Source organism: Bactrocera neohumeralis, chromosome 4 (assembly GCF_024586455.1).
Source record: "Bactrocera neohumeralis isolate Rockhampton chromosome 4, APGP_CSIRO_Bneo_wtdbg2-racon-allhic-juicebox.fasta_v2, whole genome shotgun sequence".
Classification (NCBI taxonomy): domain Eukaryota; kingdom Metazoa; phylum Arthropoda; class Insecta; order Diptera; family Tephritidae; genus Bactrocera; species Bactrocera neohumeralis.
The window spans coordinates 17,949,915-17,969,006 of NC_065921.1; the positions used below are offsets into that span (position 1 = coordinate 17,949,915).

The 19,092-nt window shown below is 34.4% G+C and overlaps 1 protein-coding gene across 1 annotated transcript in view; it reads left to right on the forward strand.

Moving 5' to 3' along the window:
* LOC126756798 (diacylglycerol kinase 1) overlaps positions 1 to 19,092 on the forward strand; it is a 197,720-nt gene that overhangs the window by 61,266 nt on the left and 117,362 nt on the right. Inside the window, exon 3 of the mRNA XM_050470188.1 lies at positions 17,153 to 17,230. Coding sequence (XP_050326145.1) covers positions 17,158 to 17,230 — 73 coding nt within the window. The 5' untranslated portion in view covers positions 17,153 to 17,157. The remainder of the gene's footprint in view (positions 1 to 17,152; positions 17,231 to 19,092) is intronic.

A 19,092-nucleotide genomic window follows, 5' to 3' on the forward strand; every position in this document is an offset into this window, starting at 1 on the left:
CTTATAGGAATTTACACATTTTTGCTTGACAGCCGTGGCAAATATGCAATACACACACACACACATTTACATACACATACACATGTTTACATATTTACATAGAATATGCAGAGCGCCAGATCAGAAATAATGGTTAAAATGGTTACGAAAAAATTCATACGAAATGAAAATTCCAGCAAATAAAAGAATGACAAAGAATTTTTGTGATTTTCGTTGGAGGGGGTGAGTGTGTGTATGTGTCTATTTGGTAACATGTACATATATGGGAGCTTCACAAAGTGTTTGTGACTTATGCTGGGCCGCTGCTGCCATACAATTCGGGAATTTGCCGCGCTGACAGGTCAAAACGCGAACTTTTTGATGAACAAAAGTCGGTATGCTGTTGACTCGCTGTGGAGCTTCATGCGAAGCAGTTCACGTTATATCGTTAACTTTTATAGAATTTATTAATTTATTTTATAGAAAATATTCATATAAATCTAGTAAACACAAATCCATTATTTTTGCTTTAAAGTGAAGGTAATATTAAACATTGTTAAAATGAATCGATTGAAGTAAAATATGAACCGCTCCTCTTATTACAGAAACTCCCCTTTTTATTGGCAAAAACCTTGAAAAATTGTTGTGCCTTCTTGAGGCGAATTTTTCACCAGCAGAATTATTCGCCTTAGGCAGACAGGTAGTAATCACTTACGGATTTTCTGATTTTCTGGTGACTCGCTATCTATGTGTGTGACGTGGAGTTATCCTGATGGAACACAGTTCTTCTCCAACTGGCCGTAGCTAACCACTTCGGAGCAATTGCTGCCATCAGACTGTCCAATTGTTGGTAATACAGGACCAAAGTAAGAGTTTGGTAGTAGGTGATCAGCTCTTAGTAGATGACTCCCAGCTAATCCCACGAAAGGCATAGCAAAATTTTCTTGATCGCCTATATGACTTGACCATCGTTTGCGCTGGCTCACCAATTTTTCTTCACATTGTCGTACATGACCTACTTTTCATCACGAGTAGCGATCCGCCTCAAAGATGGAACGATTTGGATTTTGAAAGGAGGAAATTCGGTCCAAGAGCTAAGTTTTGCTTTAGCTCTTGTGGCAGCAATACATCGTGCTTCGTTTTGTATCGAGTATTATTTGAATGGTTGCACAATAGACCTTAGGTCGCGGTGTAATCCTCATTTATTTATTTATTATTATTCGTTCCACAAGCATTTGTTATGTAATGCTTAATTCCTAGGCAATAGAAAAATTGCTAACATGACAGTCGGACTTCAAATATTTCCACTATTATATTGAAGCTTTCGGCAATTGGTCTTCCAGAATGTTATACACCTTTAACGTGAAAAGAATTGGAAAAGAATTGACGAGCTGATCTTTTGATGATCGTGTTTCATAACGTTGATGATAATATCTTTAATAGAGGAACTACTTGCGACAAGGTAGATTATATCAAATATAGTTGGGTGGTTGGTTGAAAAGGGGGAAAAAAGCGCCAGTTCGTAGGCGGCTGCAGTTAAGCTTTTATTAGTCATATTGTGCTTACGGGTGGTAACCAAATTAATCCTTATCCACAACGCGATAGATTTGGTGAAATACTTGACGTTTTCTACTTCTACTGCCAATGTCTTTTAAGTTGGCGCATTGAGAGCCGTCGAATCTGGCTGAATGCTGGGCATTCCCAAAGACTTTTCCAATTGTGTAAAGGTATTATCTTACTAAATTCTATGTATGTCTTGTCTGTCCACATTCAACACTACTCCAATGTAACTTAGTTTGGGGCAGCTTTGGGGAATTATGTTCCCAACGGGACTACACGACTGCTGTTTTGTTTTCTTTTATTCTTATATGACTGGGTATCCAGATGATAGTAACCGAGTTGCTTACTGAGAGTCTAGTTTTGCCTGTTTTCGCAACTTAATGCAGTAAATTTAGTATTAAAGGAATATACATACTTCATAAAAGGCTTTTAGATGATACCACATCTCCACATCTTTTTGTAGAAATTTTGCATTATATTAACTTATATATTATATTTAATAATGGCATCAAATATTCTCATTTTCGAAATTCGAAATTAAATTTTTCGAATTTGGAAGCTAACTTCGAAAAAAATATTTAACATTATATTAACTTAGATAATATATTTAGTAATGATATGAAATATTCTCTATTTCGAAATTCGAAGTTAAATATTTCAAATTTGGAGGCTAACTTCGAAAAAAATATTTAACATTATATTAGCTTATATAATATATATATATATTTATTATATGAAATATTCTCATCTTCGAAATTCGAAGTTAAATATTTCGAATTTGGAAATATTTAACATTATTTTAACTTAGATAGTAATGATATGAAATATTCTCAATTTCGAAATTCGAAGTTAAACATTTCGAATTTGGAGGCTATCTTCGAAAAAAAAATATTTTTTAGTTATCGATCAATTGGAAAATATAGCTAGACAATACAAATACCCAGAAAAAATCGGTTTTGTTATTTATTGTTATTGTTGTCATTACAACAAACACTGCTATATAATTTTTTTTTAAAGATCTAAAATATTTCCCTTTACAAGTTTATGTATTACAAAATAAATATTTAATTTATTAACAACAACAATAACAATTTACTCCAATAATCACTTTCAAAACATTAGACCAGATAAAAAACTAAGGAACTCAGCATCTTATGTTCATGCAAAGTCTGGCTTTTTCCAGGAGTTTACACCTTCTCGCCAATAAAAAACTTATGCTTGCACTTATGGCAGCTTGAACAACAAACACACACACTCGCAACTTGCATTTATTTACACATATTGCACTTGTGCCGATCGCTTTACTGCAAACTTCCGCATACTTTCACTTGAGAATTGGAAATTTTCTTAGTTAAAGTTGCGCTGCGGCGCTTGTGCGCTCAATAAAAGTTCGAACAGTATGGAAAACAACAACAAAAACAGGAAGTAATATAGAGTAAAAAATCAGACGTATTATAAATCATAGCCAAAGTTGCAGCAGCAAGCCAATTGCAACAACAAAAGCAAAACTGAAGGACGAAGTTATGATTGCGGCAAACGGACGAGTGGCGAGTGCCGAGTGGGGATCGGCAAGTGGCGAGCGGTGCAAATGATGGATGAATGTTGGAGAGTGGCGAGGAGATGAGATGCATCAAAGTGTTGCATTACCTTGAATTGCAAAATAATTTTAATTGGCAATTTAGCTACTTAAGCGTATTGGGCAAATTTGCTTCGCCACATTTTTATCGTAATTCATTTTCTACGAAATAGCATGCTTCGTTATTGTTTTTCAACTTTGCCGAACGGCAGCAATTAATTCATTAGAAATTTTATTGTGCATTTAAGAATGTGATGGGTCTGATTGTGTGTGAGTGTGGCGCCAATTAATGAGAATTAAAAAATTTTAATTGATTGGTATTACTTTTTCAAATAAAAGTAGTTTTGAAAAATGCCACAACTTTTAAAAATAATACACAATGTGTTGCATACTTTTTTGCGTGCAGCAATACATTTTGGTGCATACCACCGAGTTTTTTTTGCATCCAATGGGATGAGGCATGAAAGAGAATAAAATTTCGATTAAACCGTTATGTAAATACCGAGTTTTATTGACAATTTTCAATGCTGATTGTAAAAAAATTTACTGTCATTTTTCCATTTTTTCGTTAATCTCTTTTTATTCCGAATCATGTTATACAAACTTCACTACCATCACTTTTTATTACGAAATTAACACCAATTTTCTGCGTAGTATGAGTTTGACTAATTTATATTTATACAAATATTACAAAGAGGAAGATTTGATTGACGAATTGGAAAATTTTTTCAGCGTTACTCTCCAGTGAACATAGGCTATTTTATGTTAAAAAAAACTTAGAGATTCATTTTGCTGTGTTGGTTTCTTCTTTCCGTCAAATAAGTCAGCGGCTGAAGCAAATCGGGATTTCAAAAAGTTTACGGCAGCTAAGGAAGGCTAAAATTCTTCAAAGAAGGAGTTTTGGAGACGTTGCTCTATGAGGCTTAGTGTCAAATACAAGAGGAGCTTGCTTCAATCCCCTACCAATCCATTTCAAAGCGACTACATACGTTGAGAATGATTCAGAAAAAAGGAACTTGCATTTCTTATGACCTCAATACCAGGAGAGTCACGTAAAAGAGATTCCGCTGCATGACAACGCTCGGACTCACGTAGTCAAACTCGTTTAAACCTACCTGGAAGCACTACTTTCTCCAGATATTGCACCGTCCGATTATTATTTGTTCTGTTCGATGACACAAGGTCTGGCTCAGTAGCAGTTCCATTCACCGACTTCGAAAGATTTTCGAATAAAGTTGATTAGATTTACTGGTTATTCGATTTTGCCAGAATGGGAAAAAGTAATACTGGGCAATCCAATAGTACATTTGGAACCATTTTCTTGCAAAAGAATTGCTTTCCAATCTGTAAAATATCTTTACTTTTACGTTAGAATTAATTTTTAAAAGCCCATGGATCCATGTTTCCAAACAGGGATCACATTGTCTTACTAGCACTTAGCAATTTATTGGAAATTATCAACATTTTGGGGCTAAGTGACATTTTGACTTCAGAAAGAGCACAATAGGTCGCGTTGCAATCCCCATCTATTTATCTTATCTTAATATTAATCCATAGCAAAATTAATTACTGCATACTCAAGACTGATTTCATACCTTTTTATATAATGGAAAAGTCAACCAAATAGTCTGAAGTCATTATACATATTAGAGATATGAGGTTGGCTGCGGTTATAACGAAAATAATTACATATAAATTAAATATGAGAGTTGGTGTAATTCGTGGACCGATTTCACAAATTTTCAGCATTAAAACAGCATACTATTTCTATTATATTTTTACGTTAAACCAATAGAAAGTTTAAAACTATGTGAGGTTTATGGGAGCTGGGAGAAGTTTTGACCCGATTTTACTAATTTTTGACAAAAAATGCAAATTTTGTATAAAGAAAAGATTCTCTTTGAATTTCAATAATATATCACACAAATCAAGCCATAGTTTCGGAAAAAGGTTTGTCATACGCACTGGCGTCCACGTATTCGATATCTGGCGGCTTCAAAAATTATATTTCGATTTCAACAGTTTTTAGTCGTGACTTATGGCCATTCTTTATGATAAATAATGTTTTGTAACAAATTTGGTTCAAATTAATCGAGTAATTCCTGAGATATAGGATTTCATTTTAATGTAGGTGATAAAGAGGGCATTGTCAGACTCCTATGAAGCCCTTTTGAACCAACTTAGCTTGCGCGCTAGTATGTCACATATATATGACGATATTAGATTTTTGCTGGTTTTCAATATAACGTTAAATGGAGATGGGCCACGCTCGTTAAAAAGATTTAAATCACAGATGCCTTACCATACTTTTCGATAGCCTTTACTAAATTACAGATTTGTATATAACGTTGCCGAACCTACATTTAAAGAAACAAACAAGTCTTGCTAAAAAGGATCTTTCCTTGGTAGAAAATTCCAATAAACCGACTTTTGGAAGGATATCTAAATATGCACGATTCTTTATTAGTTCGCTTGTAGCAGCGAGGAAAAGCATCACTACTGATTACAATTGTACAAGGTGCGTTCCAAAGTAAACAGGACTTAAAAAAAAAAAACAGAACAAATGGTTTTTTCGGCAAAATCAATTTATTTTATTCAAAATAGTCTCCTTCTGCTTCCATACAGCTTTTTGCACGGTCCAAAAGCATGTCAAACGAGTGCCAGTTTGCCGGTGCAAGCCTTTTGAATGGCCTCTACGTCTGCATAATGCTTTCCTTTCATGGGCAAATGCATTTTTCCGAAAAGGAAGAAGTCGCACGGTGTCATTCAGGTGAATACGGAGAGTGGTTAATGGTTAAAATGTGATTTTTGGTCAAATAATCGGTCACAAGCATCGATCGATGAGACGGATTCTGAGCAATTTTTGGTCGGCAGTCAATTTTACTTTGTAAAGCACCGTGTATGTGAAAATTGGTATGTACCTACATGTACATGTACTCCTACCAAGAGCACCCTCACTGACCAAATACCCTTCTCTCTTCAAAAGGTTTTGATTGCGATAAATACCCATAAACACGCAATTTATTACTTGGCTTTATTTAATTGTTGTTGTAATTGTATTTTGCAACAACTGGCATATAATGGCCACATTTAATCGTGACGACTTAAATACGAACACATGCGCACACACACAAACACTTCATCACTCGTGCGATTTATTGAAGCGCATGCGATTTTGCCATCCATTCAATCAATTCCTTATGTAATTTATGCTTGTTCGACATAAACATTTATTAGCAATAAATAATAATTCATGGATTTTAGCGCCACTAACAATGAATTGACACGCAATCTTATGGTTTATTAAAATTGAACGGCTGCGAAATGTCGCTTTGTACGAGGCGATGATCTACGGACTAAATGAAAAATGAAATGGAAAGAAATCTTTGAGTATAATGTAAGTAACGGATAGACGATGTTGTAAGTTTTTGAAATTATAGGAAAAAATTTGATTTTATTTATTTATTTATGATCTGTAAATAAATTGACAGACAGACTAGCAAACTAAGGAAACTGGCTGCTTAGGCCTTCGTTTCAGAGAAATTTTAATTTTTGTGGCTTCGTGCCACTTTTTTTTCTTTTTCCGAAAATAAAGAGAAACTTAAATTTCAATTTTACTGAAAATTGCTGAGGTGCATAATATCGAATGGGGACTATTTTGAAGGCAGTAACATCGTTAAGAGGTTAGTAGGGTAATCTGGCCTGTTTTATTGACATTTTTTTATAGAAATTTTTATTCTACAATAAAATTTTTTTCAGATACGAGTATCATGAGGTATATCGTGGAGTGTATAAACAAAATTTTTTGGAATTTTTTGATGACATCTGTCGGAGAAATGGCTGGGTGAATGAGATGTGTTGTTTCACTGGCGGACACGATTTCTCATGTTTGAATCATCTGAAACACAAAAACCCAATTTATTCTTAAAAAGTACATGAATGGTTATCGTCCCTACTAGAATCATGAAAAAATGTTGATTAATAAAAAAAGTAATTCACGTTTTTTTTCTAATTTTTCCCCGTCTTTTTTTACATAAATTGTGTCATAACATTGTCAATAAATTATAAAAAATTATGAATTTGAATGGGGACGATAGCCAAGCGTTTGAACATTAAAAAAAATTAAATCGGTTGAATAATTCCGCCTGAATCATGTCCGCCAGTTTAAAAAAGTGTGTGTTTGAGAAAAACGCGTTTAAAGTTTGAGGGGTGCACTCCGAGCGCTAATACGCCAGTCTCGAAGTGCTGAAGAAAGCCATTGGCTGTGAGTGGGCCAAAATACCGGCAAGTCACACTCGGGCAGCTTGCGATTCGTTTTTTGACAGTCTCAAGGCCATAGTTAAGGCAAAAGGTGGTCATATCGAGCAAAAGTGAATTGGTCCTGAATTTATTATTATTTTCACACATTTTGTACTTTAAAATGAATAAAAATAATTTTCCAATACGATTCAAGTGCCGGACCTTGTAGTTCTATACATTCAAGGTCCATCCTCGAATATAATACCATCGAATACAAAATTAAAAAATCACAATTATGAACCATAAATTTTAAACTTAAAAGTTCACTGTCAATTTTGTAAAAAAAATGAGTTAATCACGCTTTATCCGTACTGCGCTTGATACAAAAGTAAATTTCAAGCAAAACATGTCACACATATATCGTACCAACATACATGTATGTACGTCACATGTATGAAATCCTATGAAAAAAGTCGTGCACTTAGTGATAAAAAGTATTTTCGCCAATTACAGCTGTTCGACTCGTAAAAGCCAGAGTTATGCACTTTAAGACGACAGCCATAACGCTGGCGTTATGACGTTAAGCAATTTTTTTATGGCCAATAAAAGACATATGTATGTAACTATCTACATATAAACACACATATACATATGCATATGCTTTAGTAAATGCGTCCGAGTGATTGAAAGCATATTTTTATGCGAAAAATTGTGAGATTACGCAACATAAATGTTTTTGGTGCCTGGTTTCCTGGCGCATATGCATATCCCGTTATGCGCTTGTCTGTTGGCAATTCAGTCAAATAGTCTCATATTTGACTTTAGTAACCATAACAGTAACAACAATTTATATAGCGCACTTCATTGCAATGAAATTATATGCTTTTACGAAAATGTAGCTCATTTAAGCTTCATTATTTGTATTTTATTATGCTCAGGCAAGTGAGAAATTACACACGCTTACATACATATAAATGTGTGCTTGATGAAAGCGGGTGCAAATTGTCTGCTGGCATTTTAATTCATTAATCTTTTATACTAGAAATATTTATATGAATACTTAAATATATAAATATATACATGTGTTTGTTTACTTGGAGCTTTATACACATTTATATATTCTGATGGAAAATTTCTGCTTAAAAATCATATTGCAGAAATTTTAACCAAAACAAATGGCGAAAACCCCATTAAATAACCCAATAAAAAAAATAAATAAAAATAAAATTATTATTAAATATTAACGTTTTCTTATATTTAAGATATTGAGGATTTTATTTAGTATAGTTAGAATGCTTTCATTTTTGAAACATTCACCGTTTTGTTCGATAACTTATTAATATTTTGTAGGTAGTTACATAATGTCAATGTCTTATAGAAAACATGTTCGCTATTGGCAAACGACTGGGATAGTTGATTTTCATAAGCTTCTCCTGACACTAATCATTCACCTTAGACAATATAAGTAGTAATCACTTGATGGCAGGTCTTGACGAGTAAATATCGTTGTGTAAGGCCTCACGCATTCCATCATGAAAAAGACTTACGCCTGAGCAAGGTTTACAAATCGTTCAACTTTATTAGGAAACTTCAAGTTCGCGCGGTTTGATAAACTTATGGCCAACATAATCGGCTTACTGAGCGTACTATTCGCAAAACCATCACCCATCATCTTGAGACCCAGCATTAATTATTAAATAATATTCGACCAAATAGTCCGAACGTCCAGCACACAGTGAAGAAAATATAACAACCCTAGCTGGGAGTGTGCACGAAGACCATGGAGAGTCGATTCGGCGTCGTTCGCATCAATTCTAACTGACTTATAGAACGACTTGTAGCGTTTTTCGTCGAGATCTTAAATTGAAAGCATACAAAAGACAGCTTGTGAAAGAACTGAAACAGCTCGACATTCCCAAGCGACATCGCTTCGCTCCATGGGCTTTTGAAAAGTTCCAAGAAGATTCGACGTTTTCGAGCAAAATTTTGTTCAACGATGAACCCCATTTATGCGCAAATGGGTGTGTATAGAAGCAAAGTTGTCACGGCGCCACTTCCCACATACCGCATCAATTAATAGATTTATTGAGAGAAGACTTCAGTGAGTAGATTATTTCAGATAATTCAATCCTTGGAGCAAAAAATCACGCGTGACAATCGAAATGCTCGAACGAGTCACCAAAAATTGGACCCAATGATGAAAAAAATAAGTTTTTTGTTTTAATAGAATATTTCTGCTTGAAGAAAAAAAAGTACAGTTGAAGCAGAAACTAGGCTTAATGGTGAGTTTTGACTGTTTTTCGAAAATAAAGTATCAAGAATTATTTTGTTTAAACCTATCAAAACAATTCTTGATAAAATGAGGAACGAAGATGAAGACAAAAGAGGTTGTTAGCGAAGAAAACATCAAGAAAGGCCAAACAATATTTTGGAAGACCGTAAAGTGAAATTGTTCGATGTAGCAGTAACTATAAAGATATCAACTGAATGTGTTCATCGTATCATTCACAAATATTTGGGTAGTCTATAGCAAGGTGGGTGCCGCACGAGCTTACGTTTGTTCAAAACCAGCGATGAATTGATGACTCACAGCAGTGTTTGAAGATGTTCAAGCATAACAAATCCGAGTTTTTGCTTAAATATGTAACGCTGGCAAGGGCGTAGCGTCTGCATTTTACGATGCGCATGGAATAACTTTTATTGACTACCTTGAAAAAGGCAGGTCCTCAACAACGACTAATACAAAGTCGCCGTTTGAAGGACGAAATCATTGAAAAACGGACGCATTTGAAAGAAAAGTAAGTGCGGTTTCACCAAAAAAATGCACCATGTCACAAGTCAGTGAAAACAATGGGCTTTGAATTGGTTCCGTAGCAACCGTATTCTCCACATCTGGGTGCCAGATTTCCTGTTCTTGGATTTCAAAAGAATGCTTTGTGGGAAAAAATTTTCGTCGAAGGAAGAGGTGATCGCTGAAAACGAGACCTATTTTGTAGCAAAGAACGAATAGTACTACAATTATTATACGCTGTAGCAACAGGTTGAAAGAGTATGAAAACTGTTTGGAAAAGTTCAACGGTCTCTACGAGTATAATCAGTGCATCACCCTTGAAGGGAGGGATATTGAATAAAAACAAACGAATTTTCTCAAAAGGACTGCGGAGATTTCGACTGTTATTTAGACTTCCCAAGACCTCCTGAATAGGAAGTTTAATTATACTTTTCTATAACAAGTGCAAATAATTAAAGTGATGTGCCTATAAAGGCTATCTGGTTCCTAAAATTCAATAAAATTGCTTAAAAATTCGTGTTTATTTGAATGATTCGCTACCTTAAATATTATTAGGAAACTCGCAAGCTGTCATAATGCGTCGTGACCATAGGATCATAAAATCGTAAATTTTTACACTTGTTTAAAAAAATTGTTGTTGGATTACATACACAAATGAGTTAACTTTATGAGATTATATGAAACCCTTATATATATTTTTTGTAGAGATCTGTGGTACGCTCTAGGTCTAACTTCATACCTTTTGTAACCTCTTCGATGATATATTTGAGCTTCGGCAGCATTTAAAATACTGAAGAAAATATTATTAGAATTTTTTCTTTATCCAAAAAAATTTTTTTTTGAACAAAGTGATTAATTAAAAAAAATATATAAATATATTTTACAATAATTATTAAGACTTGACCAAATTTCAAAAAAAAAATAACCAAAAACAATTGAAAAAATATATAAAAATCTAAGGAGAGTTAATAAGTCACTTAAAAATTATGCTTTTAATATCATAAATTCCTTTGTTTGTATACCGTTGCGGCAAAAACAAAACTGTCAAAAAGCAAAACTCAATAAAAACTCATACACACATACGTGCACACATACAACGCACGCATACACCTTCACACAAACAAAAATATTTGAATATTCATTTTCATGCCACATAGTATTTTTGATCATATGATTTTTATAGTAAAAAATACTATATTTAAATTCCACTCGGACGCCATCGTCTCACGTAACCCACATACAAAAATAAACAACAACAACAACAGCAAAGACAACGACGATATAAATTAAAGAGGAGGGGCAGATATAAAAAAAACGTGCCACGTCAATGAAATCAGAAAAGAAATTTCTAAATTAAATTTCGCGCAGATAAGCAAAGAACAGGGTGGGGAAAAAGAAACAAAGAACGACATATAATAAAATGAAAATAATAAATTTTCCAAGTGAAGCGCAGCAAAGTGGCAGAGTGTCAAGAAAGAACGCCAATATATCTATCTACATATAACTACATGCATATGTATATAGTATATATGTATATGCGTGGGCAACGGTGAAGAGATACACAACAACAACAACGACAACTAGAGCGGAGAAAAAAAAAATATATATTTTTATATGTATCAATATATATTTTTAAATGACAAAGTGGAGGAGTGTCCATAAAAACAACAGTCCCCCAATGACAACCAACAAAAATTACAACAAAGCCAGTGTGTGGTATGAGTGAGGTGAACTCAAGAGAAGAAGAAAGAGAGACGAAGAAATTTTATTAACACACACACACACACACATGGGTCCACAGATATGTCACCTGTGTGAACATATACATATATAGTGAAAGTACCAAGGTGCACTCATCGTCGTCAAACAAATAGGCTAATTCGACATGTCACTCACTCAAAGGGACGACGACAATGACTACAACAACAACGTGAACGACGACGACTAACAGCATCCGTCATTTGTAATTACTTTGTTGATGACAGTCGCTGATGACGTACTAATATGCAAGAGGGCGGTGGCTGAAAATCTTCAGTGACAGATATATAAAGTATGAGTAAACAAATAGTGGGTGGGAAAGAATGGCGCAAAAGTTTGTGTGTACAAATTTGTAATTTTATAATGCTTTATAGTCAGCGGGAATGCGTGAATAGCTGGTAGATACAGGGTGGTGACTGATAATAATTATGAAAATTTATAATGATTTGTTATTCGTATAGAAGAAACAAGAGAAACGTTAAATTAAATCGGCACCGATAGTAAAATTCAAAACCGTCTGGTCAAGTTTGAGACGAAATGTTTCACTTATTAATTAATTTAAAATTAATTAATCGAAACGTGACATGAAGCAAGAAAACGAAGACATAATACCCTTCACTGGGGCATTTCTTATAGCATAAAAAGGTATAAAAATAAGATTATCTTCATTTTGTTCGACCTGTTGATATTGCAGGTACATGATATAATGCTACGATCTGAACAAAATGTTCAGAGATTGAATTGCTAACTTAAACAATAACATATGCTGAATTTTTGCAAGACAATATGTCAAATATTGGGTAGTCGAAAAACTCTTTTCGTATTTTTTCAATAGATGTCGTTGCAGTCATATATCTCCAGTGCTAACAATCCCATTGTGTCATACCATGGAAGGGTGAGATTTTAAGCTTCATTTAAGGGGTTAGGGGTAATCAGAATTAAAAAAAAAAAATATTTTTTTTTTTTGCATTTTCGTTAAGTATAATATCTTAAAAATATTCTCTGGAAATTCCACGGATCCGATAATTATTTTTGACATTGTCAAATAACAAAGTGAGAGTGCTAGTGTGAAACTTTAAACTCGGTTTTCTCAAAACTATGTTTTTTGCACTGATGACAACTGTAACTCGAAAACCGCTCAGTAGATTTTAATTAAATTCATACAGCCTTTAGAATACATAATAAACTCGGGCCTGATCGAAGGATTTTTTGTTTTCCCAAAAATTTCGATTTTTTAAAATCAATTTTTTCCCAAAAATTTAGACAAAAATTTCCTAAGGCCGCCATGTTGTTAATTTTTGAAATATATTTTACTAAAGAAATCCTTCGATCAGGCCCGATTTTATCTATTTATAAAATTTATGAATCTCCAAGGACTTATGGTTGTCACCGCAAATACCTTTTCTTGGAACTGGGTCAACTCAAACAACTATGACTTGGGAAATAAAATTTTTTTTTTGAAATTTTCGTGACTTCAAGTCAACACATTCTATAATAATGTCATATTACTACTTTTGTAAAATAACACAATTTAATAGCAAAAAAAATTCTGAAAATTCTCATTTTTTCAAACATCTGACTAAACCCTTTAATAAAAATTCAATTCAGGGTATGTTGAACAAATCAGAAAAATGAGTAAAATAATGAAATCAATAAAAAAGTAAGAATGCAAACTTGAAATTTATGGTTTACAGACTATGCTGTATCAGATTGACGAAACAATGGTTTCGCTTAAACTTCATTTCGATTTCGATTACACTGTGGAATATTTTTGGGATTATTGTCAAAAAAGGGGTCGACAAGAATGGTACATATTTGTTTATTTATTTATTAGAATAAATATAAAAAAATAAGCTGAAGTTTGATTAGAAATACGGAAAGACTTTTTTGACTGCCCAATAAAATAGTTTTCCAAACAAATCATCCAAATCATATATTCACAGATGTTAATGTTGCCTGGAACAATAATTCATGCGAAATTTCGTCAAAATCATGAAATTAAAAAGTTTACATACAGGAACATTTGCGATTGTAGAGTTATTGCATTCTTATTTTGGGCATAACGTCAAATTTCATAAAACAATGAAAAAAAGGTTTCAGGACTTGACTTTGAAACCATAATTCTTTCTATATTTTTCGAGAAAAATTTTTACGGAGATTATAGCGTTCTCTTAGAAAATAATCTTTACTAATATTAGTGAAAATATTTTCTCAAGTAAAAAAGGTTGCCACATTCTGACTTGATTTTCATCGATCAGTTTGTTTGCAACTATGTATCATATAGTGATCCGATATAAGTTCCGACAAATCTGCAGCTTCTTGGAGGGAGAAGAAAATGTGCAACATTCTAAGCCAGTAACTCAAAAACTGAAGGATCGCGTATATAATCGTGCCGACAGATAAGGTCTGAGAAGTTTTCTTCGGGATGTTACAAACTTTGTGACAAACTTAGTAGACCCTATTCATAAACTTATTAAAAACCAAAAACTTCATACTTCAAGCTTGATGTGTTTTCATTGTTTCCTGGAAACCAAGATCTTTATGTATCTACAAAAATGTCAACCAAGATATACAACATTTGCCTTATAAAAGGTGATCCTTTCGAGGCTCTCCACTTGTTTAAAGAAAAAACACAGAAACTTCAAATTTATGGGCGAATGTTTATTATCATTCGAAAGAACATTATTTGGCTTTATTTTTTGAAGACTATCTCTTTCAAATGTTGGCCACGACTAGGTCTCAGATGACCCATTCGTTGAGTCCAATTTTCGGTGACTTGTTCAAATATTTCAACTGGTAACTTGCAGATGACACGCATGATGTTTTGTTCCAAGGTCTGAATCTAAGCAGGATTAGCTGCATAGACCTTAGACTTTACATATCCCCATAGCAAAAAGGCAAACAGTGTGATATTCCATGATCTTGAAGGCCCATCGAGCGCTTCAAAACGTGAAATTATCTGCTCACCGGAGTGTTCTGTAAATAAATCCATTGATTGATGCGATGTCTGGGAAGTGGCGCCATCTTGTTGAAACCAAAAATCACCGAGATCAAGAGCTTAATTTCAGGCATCAAACAGTTGGTTATCATGGCGCGATTACGGTCGCTATTTACAGTTACATTTTTACGGGCACCATTTTTGAATAAATATGAACCGATGATTCTACCGGCTCACAAATCGTTATTTTCTCTGAATGAAATTGCAGCTCTTGAATATCTTCAGGTTTGCTCTTCGTCACGACAACAAAACAGCAAAAAAAGCCACAAAAGCGCACATAATAAAAGACCTGGATTAAAAATCGGTTAATGGTACTGCTCACAAACTAGTCCTTTATTGATTAGAGCTACGCTAGCACGACAAGGTTATATAATCGTAAATTCGGATAAAAAAATGCCTTTGAGAAATAAGAAGCTTTTAAAATATCACCATTTTATAGTTAAAAGTTCATAAAAATGGTATTAATAAATTTTATTAATTTTAAAGCTAAATTATTCTCTAAGGTGAGCTGCCATCATTAAATATTTCATTATTCCTCATTAATAACCCCAACTCCTTTTTTTTGAAAAGCCACAAAAAATACAAAATTGTTAAGCAGCGCCACCTAGTGTTAGCTTTAGCAAAATAAATAATTTTGCGTATGATGTCATAACTTCCAAGCATAATGCCGCTATTTTATGGAAATTTAAACAAATTTCAAATCAATAGGCTGAAGGTCTTTGCGGAGTTTTGTTTCGATTGGAGTAAGCTTTTAATACATTTTGTCTAGTTTAACAACTAGTTTGTAACCAAGCAGTTTTTCCAAGTGCCGTTATTAATTATATATATGTTTTAAACAGTTCAGTAAGTACTTTGTAAAATTTCAAAGAACTAGTTGGGAACTAGTTTTGTAACTAGTGTGTAGCATGCATTTTTTAAGTAGCATACCTAGTTACAAATATGTTTTACACAATTAATTACCTAATTTTTATAATTTGGAGTAACTAGTTCGTAACTACTTACTAACCACTTAGGTAACTAGTATGTAAAATGCAGTCTTTTTTTCAAGTTGCTTAACTAGTTACAATTAATTACGGACTTTTTAAAAATGTTCGTAACTAGTACGTAACCAGTTCAGTAACTAGTACTTCGTATAAGCTAGCCGACCACTCACTTGCACCACACTCACCAACACACAACTAATGTATAGTATGTATATGTACAGCATACCAACACAGGCAACGGGTTTTTATAGCATAAAGTCAACTGCACAAATTGAAAGCATAGCATTAGGCGGCTTAACGTCAATAATGACAATGTTGACAATTTTAATTGAGTACGCGAAACGGTGTTGGCATAGCTGCTGGCATAATGCCAACAAATGACGCTGTCATCTCTATGTAGCATGTTGTTGGTATTCCTTGGAGCATCCGTAAACAAGCACTAATACAATTGACAAGTAAAAGCGCATGTGTGTGTACTGCTGCTGCTTTAATGGAAACGAACATAAGAAAATGGGTGTGTAAGGATGGCTGTATGTGTATGTGTGTGTATGTGTTGGCTGTGTCTCATTTCCCTTTGGTCATTAGCAATGCATACTTTGTGGCTGTTTTGAGTGACACTGCAGCTGCGGACTGGCTGCCTACTTGCCTTCCGGTGTGTCACTGACTAACAAACCACACACATACATACATGTGTGTGTTTGTAGTTGCAGGGGACACTTGCCAACGTCACTTATTGACAGTGCGGCGCCAATAGCGTCAACATTTCACATTTGTCACAATTCTCGACTCGCTTACTTCATTTTCTGTGCATTTGTTTGCGTATATGTGTGTGTGTGTGTGTGTGTGACAGAGTCAAGAGGCAAACTTCAATTACCAGCTTAGCTGATGCCTTACTTGGCCACTCAACTCAACGCAACTCAACTCGACTCGACTATGTTCAACACTTTTGACACACTGTAATTTGCCGCAATTACTTGCGGCGTGATAAATGATGTGACAAGCAGCTGTCACTAGGTTAGTTGCTTGTTATGTCTCCATTTGTTTATATGTATGTGTGTAGTGTATAATTTTCATTTTGTAGACTTTCGCCTTCCTTTACTTCTGGCTGTATATTTGCCAGCTTCATTTGTTGGCCTTTAATAAGTTGGTCATAAATCAGTGAATACTTTCAGTGAAATTATCTCACTCGCATTTGTCTTTACGCATCTGTATCTGCTGTCTTGTTAGTTCTAATAAAAAACTTCTGTTTTTTCTTTGCATATTTACAGGCACAATGACCGCCACATCACATAAATGGGACAAACTGTCGCCGCGCGAGTTTCAACAGCTGCAGGAATTGGCATCATGTAAGTGAATAATTTAGTTGACTTTGGTATACATATGTATTGGACATATTGCTAACACTTTTAATACTATACATTTTGAACTTTTATTACAAATATATTGTACATATATTGTGACAAAAAAGTACCCGGAAGTTGTAAATAAAACGCAAAATATTTAATAATTCATCAATATTTCATTGAGCCACTTTTAATAAGCACTTTTTGGGATAACCTTAAGCTCCTTCAGCAAATTTTGTTGTATCTTTTCGATCGATTGAAAAAAAGAAACGTTTACACGGAGCCAAATCTGGTGAATACGGTAGTTGATCAATGGTATTCAATGCATTCTTGGCTTTGAATCCAATCACAATCCTACTCTCTTTGAAGAAAAAACTCAGCTTTATCAGGACAAGTCGAGCAAGAACGCGTTTCGTATCCAAAATATCCATCAAAATCATTCGAATAGACTCGCAATAAATGTAGTTCTCTCTAAAACTTGCCGGACAATTTTCAAGCAGCATATCCTCCACTTTTTTAATATCGAACTTTGTCCTGAACGAGGCATGTCTTCAACGATCTATCGACCGTCTTTGCAGTCTTTGTAGCACACGTAGGCTTGTGCTTTTGATAAAATTGCGGCCACGTGTAGATAGTACATGCTCAAATTAAGAGTTTGGTCTTAGTTCTTTGTCGATAATCACCTCTAAGACTCAGAAAACAACTAGCAAAACCTTCACCGGCAGTTTGAGCTTGGCCATCATTTGTGCCAGATCACAGTGATTTGACCACGGCCATCTTAAGTTGACGTTGTTGTAAGTTTCTCACTTTTCATCAAAAGAAACCATCGTTTTGAGGACTGGATTGATTCTATTGCGATTCAGCAGCCAGTCGCGGATGGAAATCCAGCTTTGAGTTTTTTTTTTATTACTTTTTGTTCCTGAGCAATCGGAGCAATGGTACGACAATTTCAATATTTTCGATAATTGGCGTTTCAGAGCGTGATAGATGCATCATTAAATTACCAGAACGGAATCGATGAGATCAAAATTGCTCATGATTGGCTTTTACAGTACCATACCACTAAACATTATTCGCATTTTCAGTCGCTTGTGTTGCGTTTTGTTTTATCGAAAAAAAAAACTTTAAAACATGACGTATTTTCACTTTGCTGGTGTCTATCTTTGACAAAGTCTTGCGGTATTTTTATTGAATTTTTTTATTGAAATTGAAATGAATTTTTGGTGACTCATGCCCAGCTCTTGACCGATGCTACGGCTGTTACTATGCCGGTCTCTTTCGACCAAGTCAGCGATTTTATCGCAATTTTCGACGACAGGCCTTCCGGAGCATGGCGCAACTTCGACCACCTCTACACCAGAACGAAAACGTTGAAACCATCGTTGTGCGGTGGAAATAGAAACTGTATCGGGTCCATAAACTGCACAAATTTTATTGGCGGCTTGAGATGCATTTTTGCCTTTATCGTAGTACTGTAAAATATGCCGTATTTTCTCTTTCTAACTCACGAACGACTTAAAAGAAACGACAATCAATCAAACACGTGTTAGCGCTGAGCTTTCCAAAACTATAGCATGACCCGATTTTTCGAATGCGACGAATAAAACTTTGAACTACGTTCTTTCAAGCCAATTATCGTTCGATTCACTTACGAAAATACCGCAAGACTTTTTTGACAACCTTTTATATGGGCTATCAGGCTATTTTATTACTGGGAAAAGATGTTCACATAAAAACTATGGTACGATTATGGAATTTGGAATAGTTATATCTTAAGTAGGGTATATTAAGTTTGCCACAAAGTTTGTAATACCCAGAAGGAGCCATCGCTTACCCTATAACATGTATATGTTTATAAATAATAA